General features: G+C 40.0%; 1 protein-coding gene across 1 annotated transcript in view; it reads left to right on the forward strand.

The window, feature by feature from the left end:
• PTDSS1 (phosphatidylserine synthase 1) overlaps positions 1 to 20,014 on the forward strand; it is a 28,470-nt gene that overhangs the window by 218 nt on the left and 8,238 nt on the right. The window contains exons 2-9 of the mRNA XM_031058518.1: positions 5,193 to 5,305; positions 6,802 to 6,846; positions 8,974 to 9,098; positions 12,086 to 12,244; positions 14,804 to 14,955; positions 16,859 to 17,000; positions 17,921 to 18,033; positions 19,512 to 19,577. Of these exons, the coding sequence (XP_030914378.1) occupies positions 5,193 to 5,305; positions 6,802 to 6,846; positions 8,974 to 9,098; positions 12,086 to 12,244; positions 14,804 to 14,955; positions 16,859 to 17,000; positions 17,921 to 18,033; positions 19,512 to 19,577 (915 nt within the window). The remainder of the gene's footprint in view (positions 1 to 5,192; positions 5,306 to 6,801; positions 6,847 to 8,973; positions 9,099 to 12,085; positions 12,245 to 14,803; positions 14,956 to 16,858; positions 17,001 to 17,920; positions 18,034 to 19,511; positions 19,578 to 20,014) is intronic.

Genomic DNA, 20,014 nt, shown 5'->3' on the forward strand with positions numbered 1-20,014 from the left:
TGCTGCACCACCCCGCACTCGGCAGGCCCGTGCTGGAGAGCGGGCATCATCCCCACTGCGTTTCCTGGGAATTTGGTGATTGTTCTGGGGATCTCTGCTAAAATCTCTACTAAAATGTGTGTTTCAGGGAGCTGCCAGAAATGGGCTTTATTAGGCTATCGAGCAGCCCCGCGGTGACATCACTCGTGTAGATGGTTTCCCAAGCGTGCGGTGCACGGCAGTGGCTGTTCTGTGGCCCCGCTTCTGTACCCCACACTGTCTGTGGCCAGTCTCGGCTTGGCTCAGGCCCTGGCACGGATGGGCTTAGCAGGGCTCAGGCCCTGGCACGGGAGGGCTTAGCACGTGTGGGGTTAGCAGGGCTCAGGCTCTCGCACGGGTGGGCTTAGCAGGGCTCAGGCTCTGGCACGGATGGGTTTAGCACGGGTGGGCTTAGCAGGGCTCAGGCCCTGGCACGGGTGGGCTTAGCACAGGTGGGCTTAGCAAGGCTCAGGCTCTGGCACGGGTGGGCTTAGCCACATCCTTGGCGCACCACAGGGAGGGAGAGCTCTGTGGGCATCACCCCTGCGGTCATCCATGGCCGTACTGCCAGGAACGGACAGGTTTTCCGGGAACCTTGCTTTGAAAACAAGGGGTATAGCAGTGCAGTCCGAGGGGTATCCTGCATGTTTTTTGAAGTTGTGTGTACTTTTTATTGCCTCCCACTGGATGTGAAGATGATTGTATAATCGTCCTGTAGACTAAGTTGTGTAGTATGTAGGCAGTGATTCCTGCGAGGTTTTGGCAAGGTAGTGCAGTGCATTTTAGACTCATTTAAACTTTTGTGGCGTTGTGTGTACACAGTCATGGATTTCAGTGGTCTTGTGGCTTAAACTCTGATGGTGGTGAATCCCCCCTTGAAAGTGACCTTAAAACATTAATTTATGACAACTCTCTTGATGTAAGAAGTTTATTTTTTGTCGCTAAGCCTGATACACAGTTCAATGTGTAATCTTGTCTTATTCTAAGAATCCAAATGTTTCGTTTTCATCAGCTGTGAAATAATGGCCAAGCCTGGCTTGAGTTGAGACAGGGGCATAAGGAAAAGTAACATAGTGTAACTGCAGATGGTCTGAGGTGTGCCTTTTCTTGTTTCAACATGTGTATGGCCCCAAGGGAGATACTTTTGGGGAGCACATCCCTAGTTCTACTTGGATCCCTTCTTAACTCCAAAATCAGAGACATATTTCTGTGCTCTGTTACAATGTTTAATTACAGACCTTTGGTGCAAGTGCTCCTCGTCCCTTTGCCTGATCACTTTTCCCCTGAAGGGCTAATTTAGGTCAAAGTTCTGACTCACTAAGAAATTTTCATCACAGTGTCATTCTGGAGGATTAATGGATTGCTCACCTTTGGGGAAGGAATTTTGCCATTAATTCTTTCAAGCAGAGGGTGAGCTAAGAAGCAATTTCAGCACTTTGGAGTCTTCTAGGCCCAAATAAAATTGCTTCACTTCTGGGATGTTTGTTTGCATTTTTCCAAGAGGATTGCTGGTGTGTCTTTCCATTTGTTTTGCTGTCTTTCTAACTGACTTCTTCAGTTTCATTTTCTTCCCTCTATCTCTGCCTCACTTCCTGTGCTTAAATACCAGTTGACTTCTCTTTAACTGTCATCTATTTCTTCTCTTCTCAGGTTGTAGAAGGTACTCTGATTTTACTTTCTCCCCTCTCCTCCTTCTGCTATTTTCAACTATTGTAGGAGTTTCATAGATCTCCTGAGTGATGCCAGAGTGCTGCCTCTGGGCCTCATTTGGGACACTATCCAAACCATGTACACTCTTAGAGAGACTGGGGAAGAGGAGATACTTTCCCACATGCTTTTACAGTCTGTGCTTCTTTCCATCAGTTTATTGCATTGAGTCTACACTGACTCATGCAATAAGGTGGTGTTTAAGTTCATTTTCCCACTTGCTGGGCACAAGGCCCTGTAGACTTCCCTGTAAAGTGTCACAAGTGGTTCTTTGCTTCCCCTGTGCTGTCAGTTGTTCCGTAGCTCTCTTGGGCACTTTGTTGAGTGGGGGATTTTCTATGATAGATTCATGCTGATGTTGTCAAGTAAAATTTATTTTTTCAGGAACTTCACCATAGACGGAGGAAATTCTGTGTTCCCTAAATTCTTGTCTCTTCTATAATTGCTTTGTGTCAGAATTATGTGGAGAGTTCTGAGGAACTTAGAAAATGCTTTTCCCTTGTGTGTAGCAAGCCATACATAACATGAAGTCCTCCTTAGGATCACTGAGAGCGGCTGCTACTGTCTTTGAGCTGACAGATAAGGGTGAAACTGAACTTCAGATAGCAGGAATCTTCAGGTATGATGATAATAATAACAATAATCCAAAAGAAATGTGGTTTTTCATTTTTCTATGATAAAGTAGGGAATAAGGGTATTCTGTTCTTTAAAGCACATCCTTCTAGTGCTTCTGACAATGGCTGCAGCTTCCTTGGTTGTTTTCTGCTGAATGAGCCAGACAGAGGCTCCACTGCTTCCATCCTGTGCCTTGGGGCAGAGGTGGGGAGTGGCTCTAGTTTTGCTCTCCTCTTCCACCCTAGGTAGGGGAGTGTGGCACTCTGAGCCCAGAGGCAGCCTGCAGGAGTGAGTCCTGGAGGATATATTTTGTGGGACACAACAACAGGACTGAGAAGGGTGACAGACTAGTGGCTTCTGGGATGAAGCTGCCTGGGTTTGTGGAAGCAGGAGTAGGACCTGTAGGATGCAGGGCTTTTGTCCTCCATGTCTCTTGATTAATGGGCTTGATTAAACTGGATTATTGTGTATTTAGGTTTGGCTGAGTTTATGGAAGATGTTTTTCCTCTTTCTTCCACATTCCAAATTTAGTGTCCTAGCTATTTTTTCCTCAATTGAGTTTCCCCCCCCAGCTTTTTTTTTTTTTGGTGATGTAATAACTCACTCGTTGACATTTTTGTAATCTACTCATAAAGAACAGAAGAGGGATAAAAATTATGCAGTTTTTATGCACTTTGTTGTTTTTTTTTAATTTCTTCTCTAAAAAGCCACAGAATTGATAAATGCCCTCATAAAGTGGGTTAAAATTGAGAGAATTTTCATCTGTCCTCCCGTGTAGGCATTGTAAACCTTGCTTCTGCTGTATGGATGCTTGTATTTCAAAATCGGAGTCAACAATTCTTGGGCTATGTAAGGAGATGATTTAGCACATTTTCCCAATTGCAGCTTGTTATGATTGCATCTTTCCCTTTGGCATTCCCCAAAATAGTTCTTCCAGGTAAACACTATAATTCTTACACCAGCTAGTGTACAGCAGCAAGTTTCTTGCTCACACCTCTTCTTACCTGCTTCTGGCAAGAAGATTGGGTGTCTATCCCTTGTGAAATGTATCTGCAAGCCAAAGTAAAATGCCTTGCCACTCACTTGGAATGCATTGCAGTTTAACAGTGCTTACATCTTTGTTGATTTTGAGGGGAAGTGATGCCAACATGAGTAGGAGAGCTTTTCTGAAGCTGAGTAGTACTCAGAATCCTGATATGCAAAGGAGAGGACTTTAGTCTCACCTAGTGCAGCAGTTAAGTGGTGTGATCACAATGTCTTTCACTTCTTTGTTGGCTGTGATGAATTGATGTGATGCAACTGTAGTTATTTGTGCTATCTAAGAAAACCCAAAACCAGTTCATCCTCTTGGTGGCAGCCATGACAGAATGTTCCAGTGTGTTATTTACATGTGTTAAAAGAGGGATATGGTTTTGCTGTCTGAGGCATCAGAGCTGGAGGCTCTGGCTAGGAAGTGCACTGGATGGTGTAAGGTCTTGGCATTGCCAAGGGAGTGTGAGTTAAGCTCTGGGACCTGGAGTTTATAGCTGGCATAAAGTGTCAGCCTGTGCATCATGGCTGCTGGAAAATGACTGGTAAGGCTGAACTCAGCTGGTTTTGAAAAAATGCTGTGGGGAGTCCCTAAGGCCTGCAGAGAAACCATTTGTGTTTAATGCACTTTTTCCTTCCATACATTTAAACTAACACAGTGCTTAAATGCCTCACAGTGCTGAAAGCCTGCTGTGAAGCTGTTAAAGTTCAGTTTTGAGGAAAAGAAAAATAATTTGGCTAAGTGAGTAATATTTTCTAACTGCAGCAAGTATCTAATGTGGAGGGCATTTATGCTGTCATGGATTCTTTACTGAACCATCCAGAAATGTGACAGATGCTCTTCCAGGAAGAGCTTTACACCTTCCAAGCTTGCTAGGAATTCTTTTATTATTGTGTTGAGAATAAATAAACAAATATACTCAAATGAATAAACTGATCCTAAGTGCATGCTAACTACTGAGATAGTAAAACTTTGACTTTAGTTGTAGTGGGTGATATGAAATACTCACTGTTTATACTATGATAGACTGAAGTTTGTTCTTTTGTATTACTGAAGTATCCCAGAAGCTGTCTGTTGGTTAGAAAAGTTAGGTGAGAGTTATTTTGTTAATCTTCTACCTGCCTGAAAAGAAAGAGCTCTGTCAAGTTTGCCTCAGCATTCCAAACTGAATTCTTTGGTCTCACTTCTGCCTATAATGTAACAGCAGCACAACTAATGCATGATGCTATATTCAGAGCTTCGGTTTAATAGATCTTAAAGCAAATTGATATTTTTCCTTGGATCTTTAAGTTGTGCTGTGTCTCTGTTACAGATTCTAAGCTGTACATTCATTATTTCTAAAGACTGATTATAATCATTATTTCTGTCCTCATCTCAGGCATTTGATGTTGAGGATAGGCAAAGGGAAGTGAAGGGTATTGCAAGTAGCACCAAAACAGCAGAAGGAAACCTAGGAATTGCATCCAGGCTTCCAGAAGTTTTAGTTTAGGTGTAAAAGTAAAAGTTGCTATGTAAAAGTAATTCAATGATGTTTCTGTAAGTATTAAAGCAGGAAGATTTTTTTCACCTTATGTTAAATTTGATCGTTACTTCTGCACTCACTTCTATCAATGCTAATGGCTTGCGTGTTTACTAAATATTTAACCCTCTTGTAAGAAAGAGACACCCAGAAGTGTAGTGTGAAAATCATTCAGTGCAATTACTGTCTTAACTTGTAACATAATGGGCATGCATATTTCTTATATTTTATTTCCTTGTATTCTTTATTTAAATAATATATCTTGAGAGCCTTTTGACTTCATCCTTATAATGTAGTTTAATACTGTGTTGTCTGTCTCTTTAGGGATGATTCTGTACCAGAGGATAATATTTGGAGGGGTATCCTCTCTGTGATTTTCTTCTTTCTAATCATCAGTGTTCTAGCTTTTCCTAATGGTGAGTAAGGTTTATACAGCTTGTTCTTAATGTTTTTTAAATGTTTCTCTTTATTGCCACTATATTTACTTGGACTTTTATTTAAATACCAATTTTCAGTGTATTTTTCTTTACCCATTGGAATTCTTTTATGTTAAGGAACAGTCTAAAAATGGGTTGTAGTCATACTGAGCAGAGATAAGTGGTATTTATAGCTTGCTATTTATAGTCTGTATTTAACAAGGAAGTTAAATTCTCAAAATCAGTGTCCTATTTGCAGATGTGCAGTTGCAGATCTGATTGTAAGTAATGATGCTAACAGACCCTTAAATAATGTTTAGGAGGACTTTCCCTCAGTGTGTTTCAACGGAAGTGTAATTCTAGAAGTTCTCAGACACAGCACCTTACCAGAAGATAGTAATAGAAATGGTTTAAGTTGCATTTACAATGTAAAACCACAGTTGCTCAGTAGAAATTAAAGCTGGATAAAAGTTTTGGTAGTTGTGTGAGAAGCAGAAAGTACAAAAATGTAAGAATGTTTCTGTGTCACTTAATTCTGTGGAAGAAATGCTTATACTTGGTTTGTCTGTTATGGTTTTTTAATTTTTGCTTATTCCTGTCAGCAAAATAGTGATTCTTGGGTTAAGTCTAAACTGTCTCACAGTTGGCAATGTTCAGTAAAAAACAGTGACCATGTTCAGGGCAGCTTTGTACTGCAGAGTTGGGATGTGTTTTTCCCAGATGTTAAAATTCCTGTATGCATGGTTTTCACAAAGTGCTGGCTGAAAAACTGAATGCCGGAGAAAAAGGAGCTTGATGCATACAGTGGTGAAAGAGTGGTCTGCAGTGTGTGCTGAAATATTTGTTGAGACACTTCTTGCTACCTAAATGTATGATTCATCTTTACATGTTTTCCAGTTTCACCTGATTTACCTTCTCTGCTGTTCACATTAGCTGAGAGGCTTTTAGTCTAATAAATCAGTTTCATCCCTGGCTCTAAAGTAAATAATTTGACACTGGTAAAGAGCATAGATGTGTTCTTTCTTGTTAGCTATATATGATGCTCAGTTTGGAAATTTCAGGAGGCCTGTTTGGTAACATTTCTTGTTGGTCTGAAGGCTAAGGACCATGTTTCTTGGTTAACACAGGCAAATTTGTATGGGATATCTTAACTGGGAGCAAGCTGCAGTCTGGAAACCAAGTCAGGACATCCTCAGGTGACACCTGAGATGTGGTGTCTGCTGAACAAACAACATGCTACTGTTCTGGACATAACTCCATAAAAACAGTGAAAAATTGTCTTCATGTTACCAACTGGCAGTCTCCTTTTTCCACTCTGAAATCTGCTGAGTTTTTTTTTTTTAACAGCATAGAGCTCCAACATTCCAGGTGTATTACATACTTTGATGAAGAACTCATCCATGCTCGTGCCAAGTAGTCATATGCAATGATTTAAAAATAAATTTTGTGGTTTTTACTGACTGTCTCCTAATAAGCTTTTTGTTTGCTATCTATAGGACCCTTTACACGTCCTCATCCTGCTCTGTGGAGGATGGTTTTTGGTAAGTTTGTGTTTCCAACTTTTGCATTGATTTTGCAGGACCTGCCTTTTTTAGCTTTCTGATGAATGGAATTGTCATGAAACATAATTGTGTGTCAAACTTGTGTGACTGTTACTTTCCTCCTGCTCCTGAGCAGTTGCTTATAACCTATTCTTAGTTATGTCTGAGAATATCATTGTAGTTACTCTGTATTGGGATGGTGTACATGAAATCACAAAAAAGGGATCATTCATTCTGATACAGTTTTAATCCTGTTTTGTGCTTCCCAATCTCCTTCCCCCACACCTTTCCTACTGTCAGCTCTTCCAACCCCAGCTACTGCATGCACTGTCTGATTTTTAAACACAGTTGAGTAGTTGGTTTCTTTTCATTATTGGCAAAATATGCTGTTACTTTATTTGTTTGCTAAATTGTAGCATTGCATAGGTTAAAATTTATTAATATTCTTGACATGTATATATTCATATTCTTAACTTATTTCATTAAAAGTACCTGTAAAAATCAGTTGCATTTACAGTTCAAAAATAATTCTGTTAGCTACAAAACTCAGAAGTGAAATCCTGCTCCTTAAACATCTGAATTACACAGTAAAATAATAAGGAATTTTATTTTCAGATAATTCAGGGTTCACAGAGCATATGCTAGACTGCACATTTGATTATTTTAGGCAGAGTGAATGTTCCTCTCTCCTGCCACCTTATATCTAAAAATAAGTAGGTTCCCAAAGTAACTGATTACTCATCTGTTGACATTGGGAGGATACTGCTGATTAGACAGTACTCATTAAACAAGCCTACTTCTTGGAAAGTTTGGGAAACACTACTCCTACTGCAAACACTAGGTCCTACTGCTCACTTCAAGTTTCACCATGTGTAGAGTGAAAGGTCATTCTCAATGTTGATACTGTCAGAGCTTGACCCCTGTGCTTTTGGGAAAAGGCTACATGCAAACTCAGGAGCAGCATTTTTCCCTGTGTAATTCTCCTCCTTCTGGTGTGGTTCATTTAGCTGTGTTTCAGTTCTCTGACCCCTTCAGTAGATGAAGGGTGGGACTGGTGCATCCTCAACATTTCCAGATGCACCCTGGCCTGCAGGCTGTGCTTCATTTAGGGGGGTGACGTCTGTTGCCCTTGTGTTTCTGGGAGGGACTGCACAGAACCATACAGATACTTCCTGTGCGTGTGTGTGTCTCTGAACAAAAGTTGCTTTCTGGTGTACACTGAGGGCTATCAGCATGTGAGTCCTGGTTATAGTTTAAAAGGCCTTTTTAGAATTGCTGCAGTTTATTTTGAATGACAGATCCTAAGTTTATTCACATTAATCTTTCTGTCTTCCATGATATTGCTGCAGGATACATTTAAGGCTCTGGAAATAGTGTTTGTATGCCTCCTCCAAATGTGGTCTTGGATATCTGGGAGCTTGTGAATAATGTAAAGATATGGTCCTAACAAAAACTTCTACCCACAGAGCTACACCTAGGACTCAACTTCTAAAAAGTTTTTCTTTTTTTAAAAATAATCCTTATTCAGACTGGAGGAGAGAAATGGTACTCCTGAATGCAATCATGTTTCATAATTTATAGTGGTGTGAAAAGAGATAATCATATTTATCTTTAAAAGGTTCAAGCAGCAAACTTTCCAGCTCACAAAAGTAATTCAGACATGCATTAGTTTATAATTACTCATTATTACTAGCACAGCTCAGAATTGCCAGGTGGCATTATTAAATTCATCTTTATGTTGAAATCTGTGTAAAGGCTTAGGGACTTACATTAGTGAGACCAAGAATACTTAAAGCAAAGGGACTGGGCTGATGCAATCCTGGATCCTAATGTATCTCTTACTAAGGAGCTTCCTGATCACAGCCTTGTACTACACGTGTCTAAATTGATTAGACTGATTTTGTTCATGCAGTTGAGCATGTGTTGTATCACTTGTCACAGGAGGGGATATGAAGGGCTGAGTGCTCAGACATTGCTATCTGACTGGTGTCTCTTCAGCTTTTCTGTATGTAGCTGCTGCGTATAGAAATTCATTTGTAGAACAACTGTTTGGAAAGAGCTTTTTGAATTCTGTGTTCCAAGCAGTTTTGTGAGTGAGCATGATTTTAAAACTGAGTCTTTTTGCAGGTCTTAGTGTGCTCTATTTTCTGTTCCTGGTGTTCGTGCTCTTCCTCAACTTTGAGCAGGTAAAAGCAGTGATGTACTGGCTGGACCCTAATCTTCGATATGCCACAAGGGAAGCAGATATTATGGTATGTATCCATGGCACTTTATTGTACATACTTTAGGCATGTTTTATATGAGTGGGAATGGATAACTCTGAATTTGTTGCCATGAGCAGTGCAAGTTTCTGCCTATACTTGACAGAGTCAACAAGTCCTTTGTGTCAATAGTTTATTTACACTGAAATCAGCTGGTGTGAAAAAGTGTCTTCTCAGTATTTTTTTTTTTTTTTTTGCTAATGTAGATGTTTGGATGAGTGTGCAATTTGGAATAGGATATATGTTTGCAGTGGGGTAGCTTTGGATGCTTTTTGGTAATAGATATGAGGATGGATACTGAAAATAGACTTAGCAAGGTAGTATCTAAATGAAGCCTGTATGGTATGTGTCCCAGATCAGGGTTTTTGATGCCACAGTGCTGCAGTCAAAGAACTTTGGTCTCATCTTGTTGCTCTGAGCTTAGTACATTACTGTCGTGCTATGGAGCTTGTGGAGTACGTGTTTGTATGGCAACTGCAGGACTCTGCTCCCTTCCAGTCAGTCAGCAACTGAGCACTGATGCTGTTACCATTGGGAAATTGCTTCCATAGACCATAACCTGGAGTGGCATAGAAAGCCAGGCTTGTTCTTCTGCTCACTGAGCAGCTTGCAAAGAGTTTTCCATATGGAGAACATTCCCCTTCAGGTGGGGACACAAACACGGAAAGCTGAGCTTGTAAAAGGAGGCCTGGGAGAAGGGTGTGAGTTATGCAGGGAGGCAAGCAGAACACTGTGTGAATAGTTGGGCACCAAGCAGAAGAGGAGGCTGCATGGGGAGGAAGGAATCACCAATCTTGCCCTCTTCACTATCGCATCAAATTACTCTTCACCATCTGACCAACATGCTCCCTTGACCACCATGGTCATCTGTTGACTGCTAGGTGCTTCTATAGGGCTCATGCCTCATGAGTAGGGAAATTGACTGGTTGTCTTTCGCACGTGGCAGTTTACTGCTTATGCAGACCAAGGCACAGCACCTCATCAGCAGTGGCTGCAAACTCGTGCCCTGTAGTACATAGGGGAATGGAAATCCTTACAGGGCAGTAAGCTCATGTTGGCTGATTGATAGTGAGGGCTGCATGCAGGCTCCTTGCCTGGAAAACTGCATGCTTCAGGTATTGCACCTCAGCCTGTCAGCAGTACGTGCTGTGCAACTCTGGGCTGGGACTTTGGGTTCTGCAAGGAACCTCCTGTGCTGCTGGAGAGGTGAGGGCAGCCTGCCCTTAGGATGGGGGGAGGGCACATGGCTAAATGGAGCCCCAGCACCAGTGTCAGTGGTGTTGCTGAGCAACAAAAGGGTGCTGAGACACGGAGTCTGGTGGTTTGTCAGATTCACCTGGCTCTCCTGTCATCTAAATCAGAAATGGATTCTAATATTACTGCTGGCACAGAAGCACAGTACAGCAGATTCCCTGACTGTAGCAGTCAGTGGAAACTTGCCCTGGTCTGCTTTGCAATCCAGATATTGTCATTGAAGTTGGAGTAAATTTTTTAAGTGCAGCTGTAATAAAGGCTGCAGCTTGGTTGCTTGCACAGGACTAGCAAAGTTACTTGGGTATAAAAAAAGTTCAGCACATTTCACTGTATGACTGGCAGAACTGCAGCTGGAAAAATGAGATAGAGAGGAAAAAGTCCCAGTAAAAATAAAAGAAAAAAGCAAGACCTATGGAAAAAACCTTACTTTTGGAGTAGCCTCATTGTGTTCACTCATCATAGGTATCGTGGTGTAGCCTGCAGCTTTTGTGGTGTATTCCATGCTTCTCATGTTGGCAAAGGAGCCAGTTTCAGTTCTCTTGGTGCACTAAAGTTGCAGGTTTACCATCCTTAGAACAGGTGGTGCACCTTTCTCTGGCCAGCAGCGCAGGCACAAGAAAGCACCAGCAGTAAGGGTGACTTACAGTAACCTATGCAACTCCTGTCATCCCACAGTGGGACTTAGCTGCCTGCTGATAGACAGATTTATATGAAATTGTGCTTTCTTCTCTTTGTGGTGGTCAGGATTTAAATCTTTCTCTGCCATCTCATCTTCAACTTGATTAGTGTTCATTTGTGTAGGATTAGCAATAGTTCTGGCCTGAGAGAATTCCTGATTTAACAGCACTTAGCAGTGCTGAGTTGTCACCTGCAGGTGGCAATGTGTATTTTAAGAGGATTGAAGAGCAGAGATTTTTTTAAATGTGTGTTTCCTGTTAGGAATAGTTCAGTTTGTGCCCAGTGATAAGACAGAGCCCCACAACTGCAGCCTCCTGATGGCATACACCTTTTATTTCTTTTGGGGCAGTGATTTCTAGCACTTGCTGTACAACATGTTTTGAGAACCTGGTTGCTTTGTCATTGGTGACTAGAATATTAAGTAGTATTCTTAAGGAATCTGCTGCTCATCCGTGAAAAAACGTTTGCAAGTTCCCTTTGATCTTCCCCTAAATTTTTTTCAATCCAAGCCTGTGACTGAACATCCTCAGTATGAATGGGTTCTAGGAAATTGCTTTCATGAGGAAAATAAGACAAAAAAGATACTCAAGTAAACGTTGACATGAGTAACAGTACCTCAGAAACTGAGGAGGATTAGCCACTGATGAGCCACATCTGAATACCAGACAGCATGAATGTGGAGAAAGATGGTTATTTCAAATCAAGACTCCAAAGAAAGGCAAATAAGTATTTTCTGGAGTATTGTTTGCTGGTTTTATTGTTAAGGATTTTATTGGTTTTGTTGCTTCTCTGTCACTTAGGAAATACATGCTTCTTCAGGCACCAAGGTCCATTCTGTTTCCCTTTAAATTAGAGCTGTACTGTGATGGCACTGTGTCTTAATACTGGAAGTTTTATGCCACAGTTTAGAAGGACAAGAAAATGAAATAATGCTGATTTTAATACCTTATAATTCCAGGCTTAATGCATTGGGTGGAACGATGTTTCTTCTTAAGTTCTGTGTTGATGGAGTAATTTTGTTCTGGGTTTTTTTCTTTTCATAACAGGAGTATGCAGTGAACTGTCATGTTATCACCTGGGAGAGAATCCTCAGCCACTTTGACATATTTGCTTTTGGACATTTCTGGGGCTGGGCCATGAAGGCTTTGCTGATCCGCAGCTATGGGCTCTGCTGGACTATCAGCATCACCTGGGAACTCACTGAGGTAGGCCACTTCCATCTGCATTATCAGCAAAGGGAAGAGATGTGAGTTGGTCTTGGGGGAACAGTGAACGTTACTAGAAGGATGGCTCGCTACTTCTCAGTATAGGTTTACATTTTAAGTTTTATAAACCAGATGCTGAGTAATTTATGCAGCTGAATGAACAGACAACAGCAAGCTGGGTTTTATGTAAGTGATTTATTATTGCTTGAATAGAAAGGAAGTCTTGGTCAGCCTATTTGTGCCATTCATAATTTATTTTCTGCTGTTATGGGGATCATGCTACTTTTTCTACTTCGTGTATTTCCTGATTCAGAGCAACTGTTCTCCTTTTTCACCTTGCAATATCTGTGATCTGCTCTCTTGGTCCCTGTACGTCATATACGACAATATCACACATTGTGTATAGTGATGCATAATGTACAGGTGAAATGGAGTTGAGGGATCTTCTTGATGTAAACACCTGAACTTAGTCTTTAAAATCAGTTTTCTGTAAAGCTTGCTGTCTTGAGAATGCTTGACTTATCTGACAAAGCATTTGTAATTGAGAAACATAGATAAGGATTTATTTGTCTAAAATTAAATTTTGGGTTTGAAAATCCTGGTGCTGTGAGTTCCTCTTCAAAATGTGTTTTTGTTCTGTGGCATTGAAGGATACTGTGTTTTTTAAGCAATTTTGAAATTCCCCAAGATTGGGATTTCACAAGTACCCATTCACAGAAAGCACCTCAGCTAGTAATTGTACTAATTTTTTCCCTCTGGAAAACAATGTATTGTGATTTGTTTCACTCATACTCTTACTGTTCATCACACAACCCTTGTCTTCAGTTTGACATAGCATCAGCTTCCCTTGTTGGAAGGCAGATTATTGGAACAGATATTATGTTGGACAAGGTTCAAAACACAGGTATGTAATCACCACTCAAATGGATTTTTGATAAATCAGATAATTCAGGAGAGTAATTAGAAACCTCCAGAAGTTATCAGGGCAGTTACTTAGGGATTTAGCTGAGTATTTCCTATTAGCATTCATGGATTGCAGCCAGCTCCTTGTTCTGAAATGGGAAGCTTGGCTCATGCTCCATACTGTTGGATTAAAGTTGGGGAGCAGGCGGACCTTGGTCTCTCATTGTGAGAAAGCAGCTAGAGAACCTTAGAGGCTGTCAGGCTAACACCTGTGTTCTGGGTCTTGCTGCCTCATTATCTGTTACTTCTGGTGTCTTTGCCTGGATGTTACTTACATTTGTAGGCTATTGCCCCTCTCAGGCCAAATTAATTAAAATATGGAAGGGAATCTTTACCAGGACAATGAACAACACTGTATCACTTGGTTCCTGAAGAGAAAGTCAAGTTTTCTTTTTTGTAAAGGTTGAAATCCGCATAGCTTTTCAAAGAAAAACAACTGCATTTGATACATTTTTGCAAGAGTTTTCACAGCAATTGTCATTGCCAGTATTAGTCACTGTGATGTACTGTAAATGAGTCAGCATTCATTCCTGTTGTATACAGAAAACATCCTTGTTGCTTTTCTCAAATCTGATTTTTTTCAGTACTTTATGCTTACATCTCTGAACAAAAGATACTTTATTACAAAATCATACCAATAATCTTCCACAGCCACAGTGTACGTACATTAACTGACAAGAATTGCACTGTGTTTGTGGAGGTACATTCTTTAGTTTGCTATGTTTTTTGTTAATTATCTCATTGAGTGTTGCAGAGGGACTGCTTAACACATGGCTGTCCATAGGTAACTTTTCCAGTCTGTTTTTTTGGATTGCAGTGATTTTTCTCCTAGAAAAAGAAAAATAAATTATTTTTCTTAAAGGAGAGAGAGAGGCAGTGAACCTGTTTCTAGCTCTTGGTAAAATATATTTATATCTTGCCTTAACTCTGGCCAGTTGTTCCCCTCACTGCATCAGCAGAGTGGAATGTCCTCTTAACTTCTTGAGCCATTCTGTATTAAATATAGCAGCAAAACTCACTGAAATGCTGTTGAACTCTTAATTTTTTTACGGTCACTAAATTTCCTGAAAATAGAGTTTTGAAATAAAGAAGTCCTATGTCCTGACCACCACCATGCCTTAGTACTGACAGCTTTTACAAATGCATCCATTTACTTGCTGCATCTTGTTGCTGGTTTAGAAAACGTACTAGTTAAAACTATTTAGCAAAAATGAAACAAAGATTCTCTTAATTTTATTTTTTAAAGCACAAACCACCTTATTTCCTCCAGGAAATGCAGTTGTTGTGCTTGTTTCATCCATTTCTGTTAATGTATCATGTATCATCTTTGAGAAGCCAAGAGCTGCATGATATCCTTATATACAGCATAGCCTTAATAGGAAACAATGAGAAGAAAACCTCTGATGCCATGTGTGATTCTGTTCAAGGCCTTCTGAAGTTCATGGAAGGATGTCCATCAAATTTCAGTGGCTGTGGCTCATGTCCTTGAAGTATGCTGTGTACTGAAAAGCTGATTTTTGAATGTGTACTTTAAAAGTGAATTTATATTAATTCTGTGCTGTTCCTCACCCAGAGTCTTTTTCCTGTATTCTATAGCTCTTCTTCATGCACCTTCTGCCTAATTTTGCTGAATGCTGGTGGGATCAAGTCATTTTGGACATCCTGCTTTGTAACGGGGGTGGCATCTGGTTGGGCATGGTAGTTTGTCGTTTCTTGGAGATGAGGACCTATCACTGGGCAAGCTTCAAGTAGGTCTAAATTAAAGCTTGATAAGCATTGTTTTGCATGTAAAAAATAGCATGGAATCTGCCTGTGCTAACAGTGCTGTAATTTTATTTTAAATGTTAAATATCAGTGTCATAGTAATGTTCCTGTATGTAAATGTTTCTAAATGTGACTCTATATATGATTTTCCTTTGCAATTTTAAGTTACAAGCATTGATGCCAATGGACAATAGAAAATAGTAAAGCTATTTGCATTTTCAGTTTATTTTGTATGCATAAAAGTTCGAGGAAGTCAGGGAGCAAAACAAATTGTGATTGTTTTCTCATCCTACATTTTTAACTAGGTTGGGCTCACCTTGGTGAGCCATTAGTGTGGCAATCTGTCAGCACTAGTTGTAATTGCAGTGAGGGCATGGGGCTGATGGTATCTGTGCTGTGAATTGCTTTACCTCATTGCTGACCTTCTAAAATAAATGGAGTAATTGTAAAATAAAGAGGCATTTGCTGTGTAAGAGGGCAACAGCTTATGGCCTAGTATGTCAGTTCCTAGCTGTCCAGGTGTGGTTTCTTCCATAGCTTTTTGCCCCTCTCCTGCCTTCTTCCCTGCTAGCCGGTAGCAAGCATGGATATCTGCGTATTACCAACGATGTGCATGAAACAGGGTCAAGTGCAGTGAATTGCCTTGAGAGGTGGAAAAGGAACTCAGATCTTGACTTCCAAATTTGTACCTCGTGTGACTTTCTGTTCTGCTGTCTTTTTTTACTCACAGATTTGTTAATTACTCTAAGAACTATCCAGCCTTTAGTCTGAATTCGGTTCTCCTGCATTTCTATTACAGTTGATGGTCCTTCTGTCTTTAGAGGTGCTCACTGAAAGTTTAAACAGGAGACTATCTATGGCACAACTAGTCTTTACTGTCTTTATGAAATAATCTTTCCTCATGTTCTTTTAAATGCATGAGTAGATTTTTGTGACCTTTAACATGAAGATGCTGCTTCATGAGAATGAGAAGCTTTTGCTTGTGCCCTTTTAGTTTATTTTTTTTTTCATTTAATAAATACAGATCTTAAAGTTTAGAAGATTCTCCCTAATCTAAGCTCTCTCTAGCCTAGAAGAACACAAATATTTGAAATATCAAACCTGGGAATTTTTTTGATTTTTTTTGTCTAGAAGGGCCAGAGAAATAACAGGGTGAAAAATGGCTTCTAGTCCTGCTAGTCTTTCTTAGCTGCTGAGTTTTTCTTAGATTCTGTCCTTTGGATGCTGTTGCTCATCTGAATTGATATTATCAAAAGTAAGAATCAGTAACACGTCAGATGAGCCTGCATTAAAATTCCCTTTCTAAATGGCATTTAAATGCTTTCTAGCTTTTAACAGTGTTATCACTCCTCTCCAGGAGGTCCACATGCATCTGCTATCAGAACAGCAGGGCTTATGTGTGCTGGAGGTGTAGTATTATGAAACCTCTGGGGCCAGTCCCTGATACAAATAATGAATAATGAATCTGACAGATTCTTGAAGGATTGATGTCAGTGAGCTCTAGAACAAGGAGTGTTTGGGGTAAGAGCAGTGGTAACATAAACTAGGAAGAAATAACTTCTAGATTTTCCAAGGAAGTTGCAGAATTGCTGTCCGTGTTTCTTTGTGAAGAGAATGATAAATGTGTTTTGTAGTTAGTTACTGAGCTATTGACTGATGATAGAGAAGGGCAGATTTTTCTAGCAGAATACACACCTTGACTGAAATGCTTAATAGATTATTTTTCTGAATCCCCCCTTGCCTGGTACATAGTTGTGTCTGAGAAGATCTCTGCTGACCAAAAAAATGTGCTTGTTCCTCAGAAACATCAGTAACAGAGCTGTTGCTTTTTTGGTTTTTTCCCTCTGGCATATTCCTTGTATTTACTCCAGCCATTATTTTTCCCAGGGACATTCACACAACCACAGGGAAGATCAAAAGAGCTGTGTTACAGTTCACCCCAGCCAGCTGGACCTACGTCCGCTGGTTTGACCCAAAGTCTTCATTTCAGAGAGTGGCTGGAGTCTACCTTTTCATGATTATTTGGCAGGTAAGAAATCAATTCTGTGAAATCGGAGCTGCTATCAGCTCAGTTACTTGCTGCCTATGTTGGACTAAAAAGTGTTCTGATGGACTGTATGTCTGTTACTGAAGTACACAGTTAAATGGAGTGATGATGAGGAATTGGACAGGGCATTTTCATGGGAGTTATGTGGTAGTTCAGGAGTGTAATTACAGAATCTGTGGAAAAAGCCAAATGTTACAGATTGCTGTATTGGCTTTTTGCAATTGACACAGATTTAAAAACTGTTAGTCAGTAGAGTTTAGGGGGTGGGATTTTAATTTATTTTTATTTTGTTGTGTGATGTGACAGGAGATTAAGTTTGGTTTGTGTGTGGGGTGTGTGTTTGTTTTGCTTTGCTTTTCTTGGATTTTTTTTCCTTTCCCATTGACTGTTAAACAGATCAGTCAGTGATACTTAGAATACTGTCATTGATCCAGCAAGACTCTATAGTGTGTTACAAATGCTTTAAAATCTTAAAACTAAAACTTTTGTGATTTTTAAAAAAAAATTCTTAATTTAGTGTTTTAAAGGAAAACCATAGATATTTGATATAGTTGTTTGAGGTGTTGTTTTTTTTTTAATATATGATCTCTTCTGCTTCTCTCCCAAAATTGCCTTGGTTGTTTGTACTTGATTTAGGATATGCAAGCTATCAGAAGACCTCTACAGGGTGAATTAGTGTCTGGTCCCTTAATGAGTCTTGGGAAAGAGAGCAAATACTTTGATAGAGGTTTCTAGGGGAGAATTTTTTGTTTTACTAGTATATTACATGCTTGTCCTAGCAAAAGACACAGCAGGAATTCCTTATGTTTTAGTTTCCATACTAATCTGTGCACATTTTCTGTACTAATTCATTAGGAATTATGTAAGTTGAACATTATTAACTAGCTTTTTTTTTGATCTAGCTAACTGAGTTGAACACATTCTTTTTGAAACATATCTTTGTGTTCCAAGCAAGCCACCCTTTAAGCTGGGGGAGAATTCTCTTCATAGGAATCATTACTGCACCCACTGTAAGGTAATTTTTTTGCTTGAGTGTTTTTTTTCAGTTTAAAGTGGTTTAACTTCTAGGCATCCAAGAACTACATATAGTTTGTGAATAAGTATGGCACATTTCACAAAATGTATGCTTTTGCCACCATAAAATGCAAACCAATCATCTCTTGTCAATAAAGTGTACTTCCTCACAACTAAACTAATGAGGTAAAATGTACATAACAACTGTGTTGCCATAGGGATGCAGAGTCAGTCTGTTCCTTCTCCTGTTTGTGTAGCATCTCCTTGTTTTGTGAGGTAGCTGCATATGTTATCCTTGAGGACTGCATGTGAAAATATTCCAGTTAATGAGTCAGGTGCTTCCAAAAGTGTAGATGAGGAAAACCAGAGCTGTTGGTTTTTCTAACAGCTCCTGATTGTGATTGAGCAGTGGCTTATTGTGAAAACAGAACAGTATTTATGCAGCATTGACAACTGTATAGGAACATGAATCTGCTTTTGGTCATGCATGCCATTTTACCTTGTTAGCAAAGTCCCTTAATTTTCTTTTTTTCCCCATTCCATAGATGGAGCTAGACAGAATGCACACAGATCTGAAGTTAGAAGCAGAGAATTCCCTGTTCATGTCCAAAGTGATGTTACCTTGGACAGTTAAATGGCAGCCATGAACTGGTTTATTCCTCAAATAGTGTCTTAAGTTATCTGCAGTGATTTCACACTATTAATTAAATCACTCAAAATACCCTGTGGGCTCTTGTATAGGTGAATTTGTACGGCTTTTTTTTTTCTTTTGTAGCACTTGCACACCTGTAGAAGTGTTTATTCTTTAGCAGTCCTTGTATTGTTGGAGTAATAACACTTCTCTTCCCCATCTCTCAGTGGAAATCAGAAACTGAGAACAGGAACTTTGATTCCACTTCTTTGGGATTCCCCTCTCTAAACTCTTAAATTTCTGGAGCATAGAGAGCAGAGCAGAATGGCCTCCATACTGTTTTCAGAATAGTGAAAAATTCTACTGTTCCTGAGAGGAAAATATGCCAGTGGTTAGACCATTCAAATAGGATATGGAATAGCCATATTCTTCCAAGATTCAAGCCCACATTTCTCAAGAAAATGTGGTTGTTAATAAATAAAATACAAACTGTGGAAAAAAATGAGGGATTCTCTAGTTCTTTTGAAACTGTTGCAGTTTGCCTGTAAAAATTGGAGACTCTGGAGAGGCAGGAGACAAATGTTGCTAGCCTACTAGTTTGGGTATTTTCCCAGTCCTTGCTCTCAGGATTGTTTTCTGTGTTGTCTCAAGCTATTTGATATATGTGATAATCTGTCCTGCTAGAATTGAAGCCATCTGGTAAACATCCAGAATGATTGCATGTGAATTTAACCATCAGCACTTCATTTTCACTATAGATACATCTGTAACACAAATTTTTTTTTCTAAATGTAAATATTCTGGGGACTTTCAACTTCACTGAAGAATTTTCTTTTTTCCCTTCTCAGGCAATACTACGCTTACCTCACAGACACACAGTGCAAGAGGGTGGGAACTCAGTGCTGGGTGTTTGGGTAAGTGTTCTTGCTGCATTCCTGAAGCACTTGGACAAGTGTCAAGGATGAGTCCAGCACAGGAACAGGCAGTTCCCATGAAGCCTTGTCTTGTTTTGGTTTTGCAAGTTCAGAGGAAAGGGAGATTCTGAATTTGGAGGAAGAACATCGAAGTAATGGAATGAGTAAGGACAACAGAAATAATAACTAGGAACTGCTGGATAAAGTTAGGCTCTTTCAAAGCACCATTGGCCTTTCTGCCCTTATTCTTAGTCAGGTGAGAAGGAAAAAGCTTTTACCTCTGCAGCTTGCCTTTGCTTGATGGCTGTGAGGGTAAAGTTTCCCTGGCTGCCAAGGTGGGCATTGCTGCTGTTAGCAGCATCACAGCAGAGGACAGTGAAACAAGCCATGGTTATCCACTGTTTCTATGCGTGTACTATGAGCCATGGTGACCTTGA

The sequence above is a fragment of the Geospiza fortis genome, unplaced genomic scaffold (assembly GCF_000277835.1).
Source record: "Geospiza fortis unplaced genomic scaffold, GeoFor_1.0 scaffold7, whole genome shotgun sequence".
NCBI classification, from domain to species: domain Eukaryota; kingdom Metazoa; phylum Chordata; class Aves; order Passeriformes; family Thraupidae; genus Geospiza; species Geospiza fortis.